Source organism: Crocuta crocuta, unplaced genomic scaffold (genome assembly GCF_008692635.1).
Source record: "Crocuta crocuta isolate KB4526 unplaced genomic scaffold, BGI_CrCroc_1.0 scaffold81, whole genome shotgun sequence".
Taxonomy (NCBI): Eukaryota; Metazoa; Chordata; class Mammalia; order Carnivora; family Hyaenidae; genus Crocuta; species Crocuta crocuta.
In genome coordinates, this window is record NW_027527808.1 from 1,249,414 (window position 1) to 1,266,430 (window position 17,017).

The window sequence follows — 17,017 nt, forward strand, 5'->3', positions numbered from 1 at the left end:
CAGAGCCGGATGCAGGGCTCGGAACTCACTAACTGAGATCATGACCTGCGCTGAAGTAGGAGGCTTAACCAACTGAGCCACCCAGGTGCCCCGGCATCTTATTATTTTTTTAAAATATATTTTGAAATATATGGTGGTCTTATAAAATAATGGGTAGGATCATGGGTTCTGGAATTTTCATGAAGTTATCAAAACATACTTAAAGTGCTTTAAAACAGTTTTTCTGCAGATTTTTATTACTTTATCCAACATTTGTAATTAAAGCAAAGATCTTCATCTGCTTTTTCTATGCCAAGCACCTAAGACAGTGTCTGACACAGAGTGGGTACTTAATAAATATTTGTTGTTAGATAAATGACTTTGTCTATGAAGGGCACCATTCTAGCTCTGGAGATGTAGCAAAAAATATAAAATCAAAGCTCTGCTCTCATTAAGTCTGTGATTCAATGAACCTTACATTTTAGAAGTATTAAGATGTTACTATTGAAATCTTAGTAAGAATGCTTTTAAAATATAATGAAAGCCTATTATAGTACTCAATTACATGGATGGAGAAATACATGTATTCCGATGTAATATGGTATGTTATGAGGGGCATGTTTTACAGGCCCCGCTTTTGATGTATCATGATAAATGGTAACTTGCTTTTTACTTTTTGTTTTCGTTTTGTTTTGTTTTTAAAACAAAATGAGTTATGGGGCACCTGGGTGGCTCAGTCGGTTAAGCGTCCGACTTCGGCTCAGGTCACCATCTCACGGTTCATGGGTTCAAGCCCCACGTCGGGCTCTGTGCTGACAGCCAGCTCAGAGCCTGGAGCCTGCTTCTGATTCTGTGTTTCCATTTCTCTGACCCTCCCCTGCTCACACACACTCTCTCTCTCTCAGAAATAAATAAAACATTAAAAAAAAAATGAGTTCTTATCAATAACTATAATGTGTTTAGTTCTAATGAATTAAGTTAAAATAATATTTTCTGTACAGAAAACCAATTGAATATTAGTAATTTCGAGCTCTAATACAATAAGAGCTCTGAGAGGTTTTGTTGAAATTAGGACAGTGCCTTTCTTTTTTACTTCTTTTTTAAAATCAGTCACTATTAGGTCATATTTTGCAAGGATTGAAGTTTGAGTCTTAAGGTTACCATTTATTAATTTATTTATCCATGCCTTCATTTAATAAACATCAGTTTTAAATAAGATAAAGTTTTATCCTTCTTGGAAGTTAAAGTCTATCACTAATCAGTGTCTAATAAACATTATGTTGCAGTGTCCAGTAGAAAATCTTCAGGAATTTGCTCAACATCATAGTAATTGAGCACATATTGTACTGTTAGGCATTAGACCCATGTTTCTATTTGAAACCAGTTGAAACTGGACTAAGCTTGATTATAAAACCAGAAAATATATGGGCTTCTTAAAAATTCTATTGAAGATTATTGTACTCTTTTAAAAATCATTTGCATATAAGGCATGTACTGCTTATGTTATTTTTGGTCTTCTGGGACTTTCATGTTTCCTGGTCGTTAAGAAATGTGGTATTAGTCTGAACACAGTATTTCAAAACTAAATATAAATGATTACTCATGATTTTTGTGTAGTCTGTATATGAGCACTTCTGTGTTCTGTCTGTAATTAGAGCAAAGCCTTTAATTCATTTTCAGCTAAGTCTTGTGCCCAATAGGTATACTTAAGACCAGCAGAAGTAGTTCTAGATTTGGGAGAGTTCCAGTATTTCCCAAGCTTTTCATCCTTAAAGTGGGAAAATGATCAACTTTAAACAGTTTTAATCAATACAATGTTGTCATTTCTTTCATAACATCTGGGTAAGTGGTTACTAACAGTTGTAACAGAGATCAGGCTGCCCATTCCTTTTGTGGATTACTAACTTAGTAGGTCTTAAGTGTACTGTCCTCTAAAACCTCATTAGAAGTCAAATTGTTTTTCTCTAAGGTAGCCTCTGATTTAGTTAAGACAAGCATCCCTGTCCCATTAGAGTTTCCTTTTTGTTTTGTTTTTCCCTAGTCCAAACACATACTAATTTACTGAGTAATTCTTCATCTTTATTAATTTATCTTGCATTCATTGTTTTGTTTTTTGTTTTTTGTGCTGAGTTGGAAACTAGATTTAATAGCCATTGTATTTGAGAGGCTTATGTTTGGATCATTGCTTTGTTTCTATTTAGCTCTGTGATTTGGTTAATCTGAACTTCAGTGTCCTTGGCTATAAAAAGTGGGTCTGTTAAATACCAACCTACCTGAACTATATTAAGATTAAATGATGTCACAAATATAAAGCTTTCAGCAAAGTGCCTACTACAAAGGGAGCCCCCTCAGTGCTTGTTTATTATTGGATGGATAAACTCCTAAGAAATGTGTTAGGAGCTTAGGAGTGATTCAGTATAGGTAAAACAGCATGTTTGGAAGGTGGTGTGGGTGGTCTTATTAGATGGCTATGGCAGCAGGATAGATAGACTGGAGAAAAAAGAGACTGGAAATACATACACGTGATGATGATTTGAACTAAAGCTCAAGTAGCAGGAATTATAAAGGGAGGGTAGGGACACCTGGATGGCTCAGTCGGTTAATTACCTGACAACTCAGGACATAATCTCACAGTTCATGAGTTTGAGCCCCATGTTGGGTTCTGCACTGACAAGTGTGGAGCCTTCTTGGGATTCTCTCTGGCCCTTTTTCTCTTCCCCCTGCTCCCCCACCCCCAGCTCTCTCTGTCTCTCTCTCTCTCTCTCTCTCTCTCTCAAAATAAATAAATAAATAAATAAATAAATAAATAAATATATTTTTTAAAGGGAGGATAGATTTAGAGGATATTTCTGAGACAGAGAGATGGATATGACTGCCGTTAGTGAGAGGGAAAAGGAATAAAATATAAAGGGCTATCTAACTTGAGCTAAGAGGTAATATTAATATCTTTAACCAAGAGGAAGACAAGGGGAGTGGGAGAAGTAATGAGTTTGGCTTTAGAACTTTTAGTGCAGTACTTGGAGGCTATCTATTGGTAACTTGGAAGTGTTTATCTGGAATAAATAAACATTTTCATATAAGTGACAGCAAGTAGATCCACTCACCCAGGAAAGCTATATATAACAAAATGTGGAAAGAAGCTTGGGAGGCTTTGATGCTTCAGGGTTGAACAGGAAAGGAAATTGGAGTAGGAAAAAGTCTGCAGAGATTCAAAAATTAGCAAGAAGGGAAAGTGGTAAGAAACTAATATTAGTGAATATGTGCCAGAAAAAGCTTATAGCACCAGATAATCCTGGAGGTCTCAGTACTGACCAGGTCAAACTCTACTTAGCTTCTGAGATCTGAAAAACTTGGGCATGTGAGGGAGAAATATCATTGAAGCCAAGAGAGAAAGGACTTTAACGATGGAAGGGATTGATCAGCGTGCTTCATGCTATAGAAAGATCCAGTAGGATGAAGACTCAAAAGAGGGCTTTGGATTTGATAATATATTATTATTATTGTATTAAAGTAGGCTCCATGCTAAACATGCAGCTTGAACTCATGATGCAGTCGTATGCTCTACCACTTGAGCTAGCCAGTTGCCCCTGGATTTGGCAGTTAGATTCATGGGTGGTTTAATTCCTTGTTTATTTCTTTTTATTTTTTGAAGCTTATTTATGTATTCTGAGAGAGAGAGAAAGCACAAGTGAGGGAGGCCAGAGAAAGACAGTACCAAGCCTGTTGTGGAGTTCATACTCACGGACTATAAGATCGGGACCAGCAGGTCGCTTAACAGACTGAGCCACTCAGGCGTCCCTGGTTCCTTGTTTCTTAGGGTCACTACTCTTAAGTCTTCTCATTAAAGAAGACTTTAATGAGTCTGATCCTACCCACGTTCCAAGCACACATAGCACTATGACTGTCTTCTCTGTCCTTACTCAGCTCTGTTTTTCTACATCATGCTTATCACCACCTGACATTTTATATATTTCATTGTTTTTATTTTTTTCCTGTTAGGAGGGTAACAGGAAAAAAGCTCTGTAAGATCATCTGTGTTTGCTTACCTCATAGAACAGTTCCAATGTCATGCTAGGTGCTCAACAAATACTTGTGGGATCAACAAATTGATCTATTTTAATATAGTGTTTAGGCCTGGGGCGCCTGGGTGGCTTAGTTGGTTAAGCATCCGACTTTCGCTTAGGTCATGATCTCGCGGTTCGTGGGTTCAAGCCCCGCATCGGGCTCTGTGCTGACTGCCAGCTCAGAGCCTGGAGCCTGTTTCAGTCTGTGACTCCCTCTCTCTCTGACCCTCCCCTGCTCACGCTATTTCTCTCTCTCTCCTAGAAATAAATAAAAAAAAAAAAATTTAAAAAAAAAAACATAGTGTTTAGGCCTGATAAAATTTGCCTGCAATTCAGATAGGGAGAGAAAGGGAAGTAGAGAAGAGCGAGTCAGTAAGTGTAAGGTAGTGTTTCAAAAAAATGTGCTACTCAAGACATTGGTCCTAAAATATCTCCTAGGTCAGAAAGGATTTCTGTTGAGGAAATACTAATATACTAAGTCTCTTTTTTAAGACTGAGGAAGTTCTGCTCTAAGATCACCCATTTATTTACTATGGCATTTTCCAAACATGTGACCATGGAGCAAAGTATTTGAGGCTGAATGGTCAAAGTGGAAATGACTCGTCAGGTACAGACTGAGTAGGAAGGGAAGTGCAACCAGAAATGGGTTATCAAGAAAATACAAATCACTCTGAGATCAAGAAAGTGCTTCAGAGGGGCGCTTGGGTGGTGCAGTCGGTTGGGTGTCAACTTCGGCTCAGGTCATGATCTCACAGTTCCGTGGGTTCGAGCCCTGCGTCGGGCTCTGTGCTGACAGCCAGCTCGGAGCCTGGAGCCTGTTTCAGATTACTGGTCTCCCTCTCTCACCTCTCCTGCTCACATTGTCTCTTTCTTTCTCTCAGAAATAAATAAAACATTAAAAAAAAATTTTTTTTTTTTAAAAAGAAAGTGCTTCAGAGAGACGTAGAAGGTAGAAGTTGTGGTTAGAGAGAGTGCTTGGGCATTTTAAGAGTTGAAAGGTGGACCTTTACTAAACTGTTTCAACAGTGGTTGTTTTTGCCAAACTGGAGGGATGGACTAAAGACGAGTGGAGGGTGAAGGTTATGTGTTGAGTAGCTTAACTGTGAATGTCGAAATGTTGAAATCTAGGATGGGCTGAATGAGGAAAATCTTGTGAGATATTAGAGATTGTTGACCTGGATGTAATTAGATTTTGAAAAGAATTGTTGGAAGAGGGTGGTATAACAGATGCTATGTCCTTCAAAAGGTTTTATTTATTTATTTATTTAATAGTTAATTTATTTTTGAGACAGAGCATGAGTGGGGGAGGGGCAGAGAAAGAGGAAGATACAGAATNGAAAGGTTTTATTTTAAAGGTTGGATTCAGATGAGCAGTGACCAGAGGTGAGGAAGTAGGCTACACAGAGGCCAGAACTGTTCTTAATTTCAAGATTTCTTTTCTTTTCTTTTGAAAGAATGCTTTCCTATTTTTAAATATATACCTTTTAGAATGTCATAACTATCTTAGATAACAACATATAATTTCACATCTCTATATAATATATACCTATATATTTATTACATAATATGTATATAATATTTGTACATATATATTATATCTATATAGGATACATATCTAATAGCATTATATAAAGATACCTTTTCAAGTCTTATGGTGCATGTTTGAAGTTGCTAAGTACGGTAATGCATAACAGAATCAACACTGTGATAAATTTTACAAGGAGAGGTTAGCTTCTTGAGAGTTTTAGAATATTAAAGTACTTTATTTACTTGCTTTTGTCCATTAGTTTAAGTGCTTCTTTCAACAGTGCTTGCTCTCTGCTACAATAGTCCCCCCTCTGCATATCTTCTCTACTATATTTTTATAAGCCTCACAATTTGCTAGCTTTTGCAACTCAGGACAGGTTAGTGGAGTTTACCCGCATGCACTGCAGAGTAGTATTTTTTTATTTCACTGGTTGTGAAGCATTTTTATATATTTCATCTTAGATGATCCCTTAAATTTTAAGGTAGATTGAGCAGATAATATTCTCATTTAACGAATGTAAAACAGAAGCTATTTATATGATTAGTCATACATTTTCTTCTTCAAGACATTTCCGAAAAGGAGAGAGACATCATGTTCTTTGCAACAGTTCCTTGCAGATTCTCAGTTCTGTATGTAGACAAATGGAAGTGATTTCCTCAACATTCTACATGCTACCTGAAGCATTCATTCCACCATCTGCAATGGTCAATTGGTTTAATCATCCTTATGTATAACCAATTTTTTAAATTTAATACCGGTAAGAGAGATACTATCATACACATACTTTTCTTCTTAATGTGGTCTTAAGATAGATTTCATTAGATAAATATAGTACATTTATTATGATATATTAGAGGTAGAAGGGGTCCATGAGGCCATTTAACCTAACTTTCTCATTTTATACAAGACGAAGCTTATCTTAATCTTAGGTGCCTGGGGAGCCACAGTTCTATGTGATAGAGCTGGGACTTGAACTTAAACTATATGAAACAAATTCTAGTGCCTTTTCTGCTAAGCTATCGTATCTTTTAATGAAAACCATTACAACAAAATTTGACTTGGTGACTCTGAACCTAAGCTGCTTATCATGACTTACTGGTAGAAGGGGATGTTGACACTAACATACATACACATTATATTTTGTGAATTACAGGGCAGTGCTCTATGACCAGTTAATATAAGAGGGAGGATATTATAAATTTATATTTTTATTTATTTTGAATGAAGTAATGACTTAATTTTTTTTCTTCTTTGAGATAATTGTTTTTAAGTGCTTTCTCTTTAATGTGGTTTCCTCTTTTATGTCTTTTAGAAATAAAGATTTTTTTTTCCCTTTAAAGACAATTTAAACATAATTCCCTTTAAAGACAATTTAAACTTGTCCCAGGAGTTGGAATTTATTATATGTTAGTATTGTAGTTGCTATTACAATAAAAAATGGAAGATGATTTGATTCTTAGGTACAGTGAAGAAGTAATTCATGTAGACTATTAGCTTTATAAGAATAATGGTTGTGTTATTTCATGCTTTTGTCACTATTACTTGGTATGTGCTTGGCAAGTAGTGGATGCTCTCATAGGCAGTCACGTTATTTCCATGGTTTGAATTTATTTTTCTCAATAGTTAATTTTTATTCAATTTTGTTTTGTCATCTATTTAACAAGGAGATACTGAAATATACTTTCAAGCAAATAAAATATGTGATCTTTTTTAAGATTTTGTATTAATGAATTTTTAAATCAGTGCTTAGAATTTAAAAGAGTGTATGAAAACTATAAATAAGCCAGCTTAACAGATTACACATCATGTGGCATCACTTTGATCATTATATATACATCCTAATCTTAACGTAGGTAATGGATTCTATCCAGCAACTGCCTCAACTTTTTCAATAGTTAGTGGAATTAAGTCTCTGTAAAAGAGGTTGCTCTCCCTAAATAAACTAACATGTGGTATTGAAGCAGGACAAATCAGGCAAATCTTAGCTTTGCTTTTGTAGTGACCACTGCTTAATTGCCACCATAGAGACGTTGCCTCCATCTGAGATGACAGATACTTACTATCTACCATTAAAATAAGGCAGTTGAGTATTAAGACAATGAGAGAACAAAAACACAGCCATTTTTCTGGTACTGTTTGATTGTATTCTCAAAAATGTCTATTTTGATTCTCCTGTTAGTTTTCTGTGAACTCACTAAATGCTCCGGAACAAATTATATGAAGTCCTAATTGTACTTTTTTCATGAGTTTATTTAGGTTACTTCTTTAAAAAATGGCTTTCTATTTGTCTTTCATGTGATAAAACAATCAGTAAAATATTCATCAGAAAATATGTTTAAGATACAGGTTCAAGTATCATTTTTAGAAAATTACAGCTATGAAAATAAATTTAGATTTGATGAATGGCTAGATAATAAAATGACAAATTGACTCAGTTATGTAGAATTCCAAAGAACGTAGTTGTTGTTTTTTTTAATCAATTTAGTAACAAAATGTGTTATATGAAAATGTGTGATAGAGGTATTAACTTTTGATTGAGTAAAAGTTTCAGATCCTTGTTTCTTATTTAAAGAATTGTGCTCTTAGGTCAGAAATCTCAATTTTAATATCTCCATTGAATCTTAATATAATATTATATGTGTAAAATAATGAACAATTCATATAATAAAAGCAGCATATTAACTAGATAATTTTTTCTTTAAAGCATTATACTTCCTGTTGTCTGGTATTAAGCAGAACAAGATTCTTTTTATCTTAGACTCCCTAGATCATCTTAGGAAGTCATCTCACTGATCACCAGTGTTACATCTTAATGCTTTGAGGATTAATAGTATATAATATTAACCTTAAACTTTTTTTTAAGGTTTGTTTACTTATTTTGAGAGAGACAGAGAGTACGAGCAGGGGAGGGTCAGAGAGTGAGGGAGAATCCCAAGCAGCCTCTGTGTGGACAGTGTACAAAACTCCAACTCACAAAACCCTAAGATCATGACCTGAGCCGATATCAAGAGTCAGACACTTAACCAAGTGTCTGACCAGGCACCCAGGTGCCCCAAGAGAAACTAGGTTTTTAAAGTTTGGTAATTTACAGTAGAGATAGCCTATAAGTTTAGGGACTATAACAAATTGGTTTGGTTACAGTTAAAGAAAACTAGATATTTCCAGCAATATATTTTTGGTTATCCTTAAATCATGACTTCAGTATCTGGCATGACCTTTTTGCCACTGACAACTTGTGGTTATCTTGTGCCAATTTTTATCAATAATATTGCTTATTCCAAAATGAAACAAGACATTTCCACAAGAACTCACAACTTACATGTGAAACCAAGGGAAGGTATTAATATTTGCAACTTTCATAATTTTAGCAAAGAATTTATTGATTAAATTATTTCTGTTTAAGGGTTACCTGGGTGGCTCAGTCAGTTAAGTGTCTGACTTCAGCTCAGGTCATGATCTCACCATGGATCCAAGCCCAGCATTGAGCTCTGTGCTGACATCTCAGAGTCTGGAGCTTGCTTCTGATTCTGTGTCTCCCACTGTCTCTACCTCTCTCCCACTCACACTTTATCTCTCTCTCAAAAATAAATAAACATTAAAAAAAATTCTTTTCTGTTTCAGAAAATGGAAGTGTCCAAGTTGGAGAATTGTTACCGTGCAAGATTTGTGGAAGAACATTCTTTCCAGTGGCATTAGTGAGTACCTTTTTCCTTTGGGTTATGGCAGATCTGTAATTGTTTGATACTTCAGACCAGCCATTACAGAAAGAACCTCTTTGGGATAATTTAAAGAGATACTGACCAGTGTTCTTTGTTCAAGAGTATCAGTTCCATCTATGTATTTCTTCCAGGATGGTCTCTTTCCTTTAGAGTTTGGTCTTCAGAACTACTGTGCTAAAGTGTTCCTCTCTAGGAATATTAAGAAAAACAAAACAAAAACTCTGAGAAATGCATAATAATATATTAAAGATAAAGAATGATATGATGTCTGGGTTTTGCTTTAAAGTACTTCAGGGAAAAAAGCTAGTATAAATGACAAGATTGCTGAATTGTTGGTAATTGTTGATGAGGAAAGAGGAGTTCATGACACTGTTCTCTTAATTCTTAAATATATTTGAAATATTCCAAAGAAAAATTGTTTTCAGTTAAAAGTGGTAATTTTAGATAGCTGATGTACACAAATAGAAGCACTTTTAATTGATTTTAATATAAAATAGCCAACTAACTAGAGAATAAGGGGGAAATGCCTATGTACATTGTTTTTGTACTTTAAATATACATTTATTAATATTTTGATGTAGATAAAGGCTTTTCTTTGAATACGGATCTGCTGACTAGAGTTCTGCCACAATCTAGAATGCCTGTTACTATTTCTAGTTTGTTTCTTTAAAGCAAAATGAGGATTTAATGATCCAAAATGTCAGACAATGGAGTAGTTTTAAATAATAACAACTATAACAGCTTTTTTTCCTTTGTCCTTTAAAAACGTCTTGCCCACACTTAACCCAGTGATTTTTTTTCTTGTTTCTGTTGTCAATTCACTGTTTTTCAAACCTTTTTCAAAGCATTCAGCTCAGTTTATATAGGAAAAAGTTGCTCTTTTTGCCATTTATTTAATTAAATAATTTAATCACTGTTTGGGAATAAGCACTATATACTTTTGACATATACAACACAAGTGAGAATAGACATCTATTAGGAAGTTGCCTGTTAGCTACACTTTTATTTTTTATACATATTTAACAAATTTTTATTCCAATAGCTATAATTACAGTGCTTGTTAAAAATGAAAACTGAAAATATGTACGTAGAACAATTGATTTCTAATCGTGTATTGAAAATTTAAGAGGCTCCATGATACCAAACCAGCCAGTTTTGTCTGAGGTTTCCTCTTTTCTCAGATCAAGTTCGACAGTTCTAGTTTTTTCAGTGTTTATCAAAATACTGAAGGAAAAAAACGTGCATATAGTGCACTGATGTCATTTGTTAACAGGTTTTATTTAGGGGAGGGGGAATGATTATTTATCCATTAGGTTAACTGGAGTCAGTTATGAGAGATTCCATTGTAATGTCCTTAAAAATGAATACATTAAATATTGAGTGAATGAGTTGACAGCCGTATTAAAACAAAACAAAACCTATAGAAGTGGAAGGACAAACAGCTCAAGAAAAATCCTTGGGAAAGAATGGCAGAAAACTTGAGTTCCAGAAGGGAAGAAATAGATGACTGTGGAGGAAGGACACAAATCAGACCACTGTGTCCTACCATTTTGCATTAACTTCACATTAACATACTACTATTATGTTAATAACTTTAGTAGACCAGACTACTACTATTGTGTTAACTTTTTGTAATCCTCACACTAATGCAGTCTGTTTACATTCTTTTTCTAGTATCAATTTTCATGTATTTAGTGAAGTAGGTAACTTTTTTTTTCACCTAAATAGCTACAATTTGGTTATATTACTTTTCCTTATTCATAGCAGTGTGAAAACTAGAGTATGCAATAACTCTTAATAAAATTTTGGAAGAGTATTTTTCTATACTTTCTTGTATGTAGTATTGATATTTGAGAAAGTTATAGCATGCATCAAATATACTTTTTAACAATTTTAGTTAAAGCAAAATATGTCTTACTCATGTTTTATTTATTTATTTATGTAATGTCTGTTTTATTTCATCTTCCAGTTTTTAAATTGGTCTCCGATGGCAATTTAAAGTTTTATAGAATTCTCTTCTATAGAAAGGAAAATGATACATTGTATTTATTCATCTTGACAGAAAAAACATGGACCCATTTGCCAGAAAACTGCCACTAAAAAACGGAAGACTTTTGATTCAAGCAGACAAAGAGCTGAAGGAACTGATATTCCAACAGTAAAGCCTCTTAAGCCTAGGGTAATTACATAGCTTTTTGAATAGTATGAACTTTGCTGCTCTGTATATTGAAAAAGAAATTGTAATTATCTGTTGTGCTAAGATTTAAAATTAAGGAGAATTCTGTTTCATGTTTTCAGTTTAGAAATGATCAGAAAATTGTTTATTTTAAACTTCTGCAAAGAGAAAACCAAACTACTCTCTCAAAACCTATTATAGTGAGGTTTTTATAGCATTGGAAAGCCGAGATAGATAGATAACTATCTATGGTTTATTGAAATTTTTGGAGGCAGTGGAAGATAGTGGGTATGAAAATGAAAGCTGGCTCAAGAGCAGACTGCCTGGATTTAACCCTTACTCTGTTACTTAATCTGTAAAGTGGTGATTGTAATGGTAGTATCTATCTTGTGGGGTTCTTAGGAGGATTACATTGAGTTTACCCATGATAATCTCTCAAAAACTGTTAGTTATCCTATTACTTTTTAAAGGAGAAGGGTTCCAATAGTGAAAAAATTAATCCTCAGGTAAAAACAAATTAAAAACCATTGCTTTACATTAAGCAGTTTAATTTCTTGGTACTTAAAATTGTGGTTTATGGAATAGTAATATCATCACTATTTGAGAACTTGTTAGAAATGCAGAATCTCAGCTTCCACCCAAATATACTGAATTAGAATCCGCATTTTAACAAGATCCTTGGGTGAGACATATTCACGTTAAAGTTTGAAAATCAATGTATTAGGACTTTTTTCCCCTTCCTGTTTTCATAATTCTTTCCTTGTCCATGTATTTTGTGAATTTGGCTATGATATCCCTTGGTAATGGTCGGTTTTTGTTGAATCTAATGGGAGTTCTCTGTCTGTCTCCTTCCTTTTTGATGTCTGTCTCCTTCCCCAGATTAGGAACATCTTCTGCTATAATTTGCTCACATAAACTTTCGGCCCTTTTCTCTCTCTTCATCTTCTGGGACTCCTGTGATGCGTATATTATTCCTTTTTAATAAGCCACTGAGTTCTCTAAGTCTTATATTGTGATCTTTTACCTTTGCTTCCCTCTTTTTCCCTGCTTCCTTATTCTTCATAATTTTATCTTCTATATCGCTGATTTGCAGATCTGCTTTGTCCGTCCTTGCTCTTGTGGCATCCAAGATTGCTTCTCGGTTATAGCATTTTTTATTTTGTCTTAACCAAATTTTATTTCTCTTATCCCTGCAGAAAGGAATTCTATGGTTTTTCAACTGCAGCTAGTATTCTTATTATTGTGGTTCTGAATTCTAGTTCAGACATATTGCTTATACCTCTGTTGATTAAGCCCCTGGCTGAAATTTCTTCCTGTTCTTTCTTTTGGGGTGAATTATTTTTGTTTTGTCATTTTGGAGGAAGAAAAAAATTAATAAAATAAAAAATTAAAATTAAAAACAAAACAANAAAGAAGCTTGCTAGAATAGAGAAAGAAAGGGAAAGGAAAGAAAACCAAAGCTAGAAAATGTTTTAATTAAAAAGAATATATAATAGAATAAAATGAAATAAGATGAAATATAATAAAATATTTTAAAAGATAAAAATAAATTTTTCCCTTTATCCAAGAAAGAGGAAGAAAGAAAGAAAAAAAGAAAACAATTTAAGCAAAAACAAAGAAAACGAGTAAATGAACCAGCAAACAGAAAGAAACCTGAATGAAGTTACATCCCATTTCCCCTAGAACTGAAACTATGAAGCCCTCTATACTCTGTACACTAAGCAAGGGGTGGGATTTGTGCTGGTGTTCTAGGGGATGTGCTTGGAGGGCTCATTTGGGAGGAGCTTGGTATAACAGCTCTGTTCTCCACTAGGTGGTGCTGCTTAGCTTACTAGGGTAGATCCCTGTGGTGCCTGTGTGTGTGAGAAGTGGAAATGGCTTCACCCAACCCCCTAGTCTCTGGCACAGGAACTTGACACTCTCAACGACCTGCGATCAAGCACCCCTCCTTTGTCTCAGGCTTCCATCCACTCCATGCCTCAACCCTGTCCATGTCCAAGCTGTCAGCTTGCCAGGCGGCACCTCCCTCTGGAGTTTTATCTCACATGGGGTTGTGTTTCAAAACTCCACACTTTAAAGACCCCAGAGGCTTGGACCTACACTAACTCTCTGGTAGAGGGTTTTTCTCAACAGTGGCCGGGTGCTGGCTTGCCCCAGAAAGCATTCATGTGATCGCACAGCAGCAGAGGTTCAGAAATGATAGCAAATCACAATGCACGGCCAGTTCCAGGTTTCACCGCACTCTGGTGTCTTTGTCCCAATATCAGCAAACATGGCTACTCGCCAGGGTCCGCTGGGACCTTTGCCTGTGGGAAGGCCATATGGCCTCTGCCAAATGCACTCCATGCAGGGGAACTGCTTCTCCATGAGTGGCACATAGATCCCTCAGACCCCAGTACCTGCTCCTAGGGATTCGCCCTACTTCCTCCCAAGCTCTGCAGGGCACTGAGTCCCAGAACTTCAGAGTCTGCACTCCACTGTTGATAGAACCCTGGTGGTATTGAAACCCTCTCCTTTCTTCCCGTCAGTGGTTATGGAGAACAGATTTCTTGTTCAGTCTCCTGCAAGTGTTTTCTCTCTTTCTCTCCAGCTGCTTTCAGGGGAATGCTTTTCTTGCAGGATCCTGATGCACTGCACTCTCCCCCTTCTCTTTCTCTGTTCTCTTTGCAAAAAACAGCTCTTTACCCCCCACAGCTTTTCTCTCTCTCAGTTTACCTCTTTGCACCACGTACCTGCTGAGTTCTGTGGCTCAAATTATGCAGATTGTTGTGTTAATCCTCATCAATTTCCTAGGTGTTCAAAATGGTTTGGTGCTGATTTAGCTGAGTTTCAGGGACAAGACAAACTCAGGGTGTCTATGCTGCTTTGCCATCTTAACTCCTCCCCCTTGAAAATCTGTATATGTGTATTAACATCATAGTGTAGTCCTCTATCTTCATCTTTATCAAGGAAATCCTAAAAAGTCATAAGCAGAGTGGAGTAAAGCAGATGTAAGCTTCATTTTGGGAAAAACTAAAGATAGACCTAATCCACAGGCTACAAAATATTTGTAAGGGCTGCCCAAAGCAACTGAGTTCCAGGAGAACCTACCCACAGAGGAAGCGTAGGAAGTTGTTGAGGGACCCATGGCCCAGAGTGGGAACCTGACACCTCAAAGGTGAAGGGTATCTCACCTTAAGTGTGATTCCGTAAATGAGAGGAGTCTAGTCAGGAAGTATATATCCCTTGTTTACTACAGCCAAAGTAGGAACTGGGTTGAGTACAGGACCCTGGAGAGCCAGGAACTGGAATGAGCCTGGCTTAAATTCAACAAAAGCCAGAAAGGAGAAAGTAGGGAGAAAAGGCACAGAGAGTTGAAGAGGCCCAATGGCAGAAGATCTCCAAAAGCACTAATGAAAAGAATACCCATTCTGAAGGTAAGGGGCCCACTCTAAAGACCTAGGTCCTTTTTTTTTTTTTGAAGTGGTAAGTGTGGTTATTGACGGAAGCATGGCTGGCAGCAGTAGCCTTCCTGGACCCAGGTTGTTTTAGAGACGCATGAGAAGTGTGTCTTGTAATCATGGAGAGGCCTTATTTGCATCTGTATCTGGTGCAAAAGAGAAGAGAGCTATTGGTCTGTGTAGCCTGAAAGGGGACTGTGGACCTCTCCTTCTCTGCAGAACCTCTTGTAAATAGCTATATCAGGAAAACCTAATTAATTCAATGATGAATAATAAAAACACTCAAGGGTACTATCAGAAAAAAAGGTACAGAGGAGCACCAAAACTTACCAGTAGATGAGTTATACTCATGGAGCAGATGAATGTTGTGATCAGACCTTTCACCATTAAATAAGAAACTTTAAAGAATCACTCATCTCCAGTATTCCAAATTTGTTTGTATTTAGTTAAGATTTTGCATGTATCTTCATAAAAGAGGTAAGTTTGTAATTTTCTTTTTATCAAATTTTTGTTGCTTTTGTAAACTAGTTGGAAAGTTCTTTTTTTTTTAATTGTTTGAAAGAGTTTTAGAGTATTGATGCTATTTCTTTTTCTTTTTTCATTTTAATTATTTTTAATTTTATTTATTTATTTTGAGAGACACAGAGAGACAGCATGAGTGGGGAAGGTGTAGAGAGAGAGAGAGAGGGAGAGAGAGAATCTTAAGCAGGCTCCCTGCTGTCAGCACAGAGCCCGATGCAAGGCTCCATCTTATGTACTGTGAGATCATGACGTGAGCTGAAATCAAGAGCCAGCCACTCAACTGACTGAGCCACCTAGGTGCCTTGGTGCTATTTCTTTCTTAAATATCTGTAAGAATTCAACAGTAAGGCATCTGGGCCAGGAGTTGTCTAGAGGTTTTTAAATAATAGATTCATTAAAAAAATTAATGTAATATAAGACTGTTGTGATTTTCTGTTTCTTCTGGTATTTCTTTTATGGTGTTTGTCAAGGATACTATCCACTTAATGTTGTCAAGCTTATTAGCCTAAGGTCCATTATAGCATATATCTTCATTTTTCTTCATGTTTATAAGAACTCTGTTGTGTACTATTTTCCATTCCTTGGTATTTGTGTTTTCTTCCCTTACTAGTCTTGCCTTATTAATGTTTTTAAAGAACCATCTTTTGGATTTTGCTGATTTAGTGTATATTCTTGACTTAAAAAAATAAAGACATAATAGGGATAGTTGGGTATTTCAGTAAAATGACAAAATAAACCTATTGTAGCACAGGTGGCAGCACGATGCATAGTAGAAAGACACTTAGAGTTAGCATTTAAAGACAGGAATAAGATTAAACTCTAACCAATATAGTAATTGCTATAACTGACACAGATATTAGATGCATAAGGATTAGAAAAAAGAAAGTAAAAGTAGCATTAATAGGAGAGGATATGTCTGGAAAACTCCAGAAAATGAACTGATAAATTATTATATACAGTAAGAGAAGCCAGTGAAATAATGATATAATGCTAACATACAGAAATTACTAGGTTCCATATTTCAGTAAACCCCTTGAAACATAAAAAAGAAGAAAAGACTCTATAAAAAATAACACAAAATAGAAAATATTTAGGATTTATATGGGTATAAGGTATAAGGTGTACATTATGCCTTATAAAGTATGAGACTTCCACAAATTATACTTTAAAAAACTGAAAGACACAAATACTTCTTTAAATGGAAATATTATCTCATGTTTTTGGATAGGCAGGTTCAACAAAATAAAGATATTAAGTTCCTTACGTTGTTGTTTATAAATGTAATGTTTAATTTTCCAGTTAAGATATAATTTTAAAAAGTTAGATAAGTGGATTCTAAAGTTCATATGGAAAAAAGTAGAATCAGAAAAGATTGAAAAAGAAGCAGCATAAAGTAGGGTTAGCCTATCAGAAATTAAAATATTTAAATTTATCTCACCGACGGTGAGAAAAGTCAGTAAAGGATGCGGAGACTGATAGCTGCATAGCCATGTTAAAACCAACAAATAAAGTTGAATCCATACATCACACCATACTTCATGATAAATTCCAAATGAATAAAAGATTTAAAATTTTAAAATAAAACCATG

At 35.4% G+C, this 17,017-nt stretch overlaps 1 protein-coding gene across 1 annotated transcript in view; it reads left to right on the forward strand.

The window, feature by feature from the left end:
- The window catches only part of ZC2HC1A (zinc finger C2HC-type containing 1A), a 49,434-nt gene that overhangs the window by 1,495 nt on the left and 30,922 nt on the right, over positions 1–17,017 (forward strand). Inside the window, exons 2-3 of the mRNA XM_077774254.1 lie at positions 9,193–9,266; positions 11,353–11,469. Of these exons, the coding sequence (XP_077630380.1) occupies positions 9,193–9,266; positions 11,353–11,469 (191 nt within the window). The remainder of the gene's footprint in view (positions 1–9,192; positions 9,267–11,352; positions 11,470–17,017) is intronic.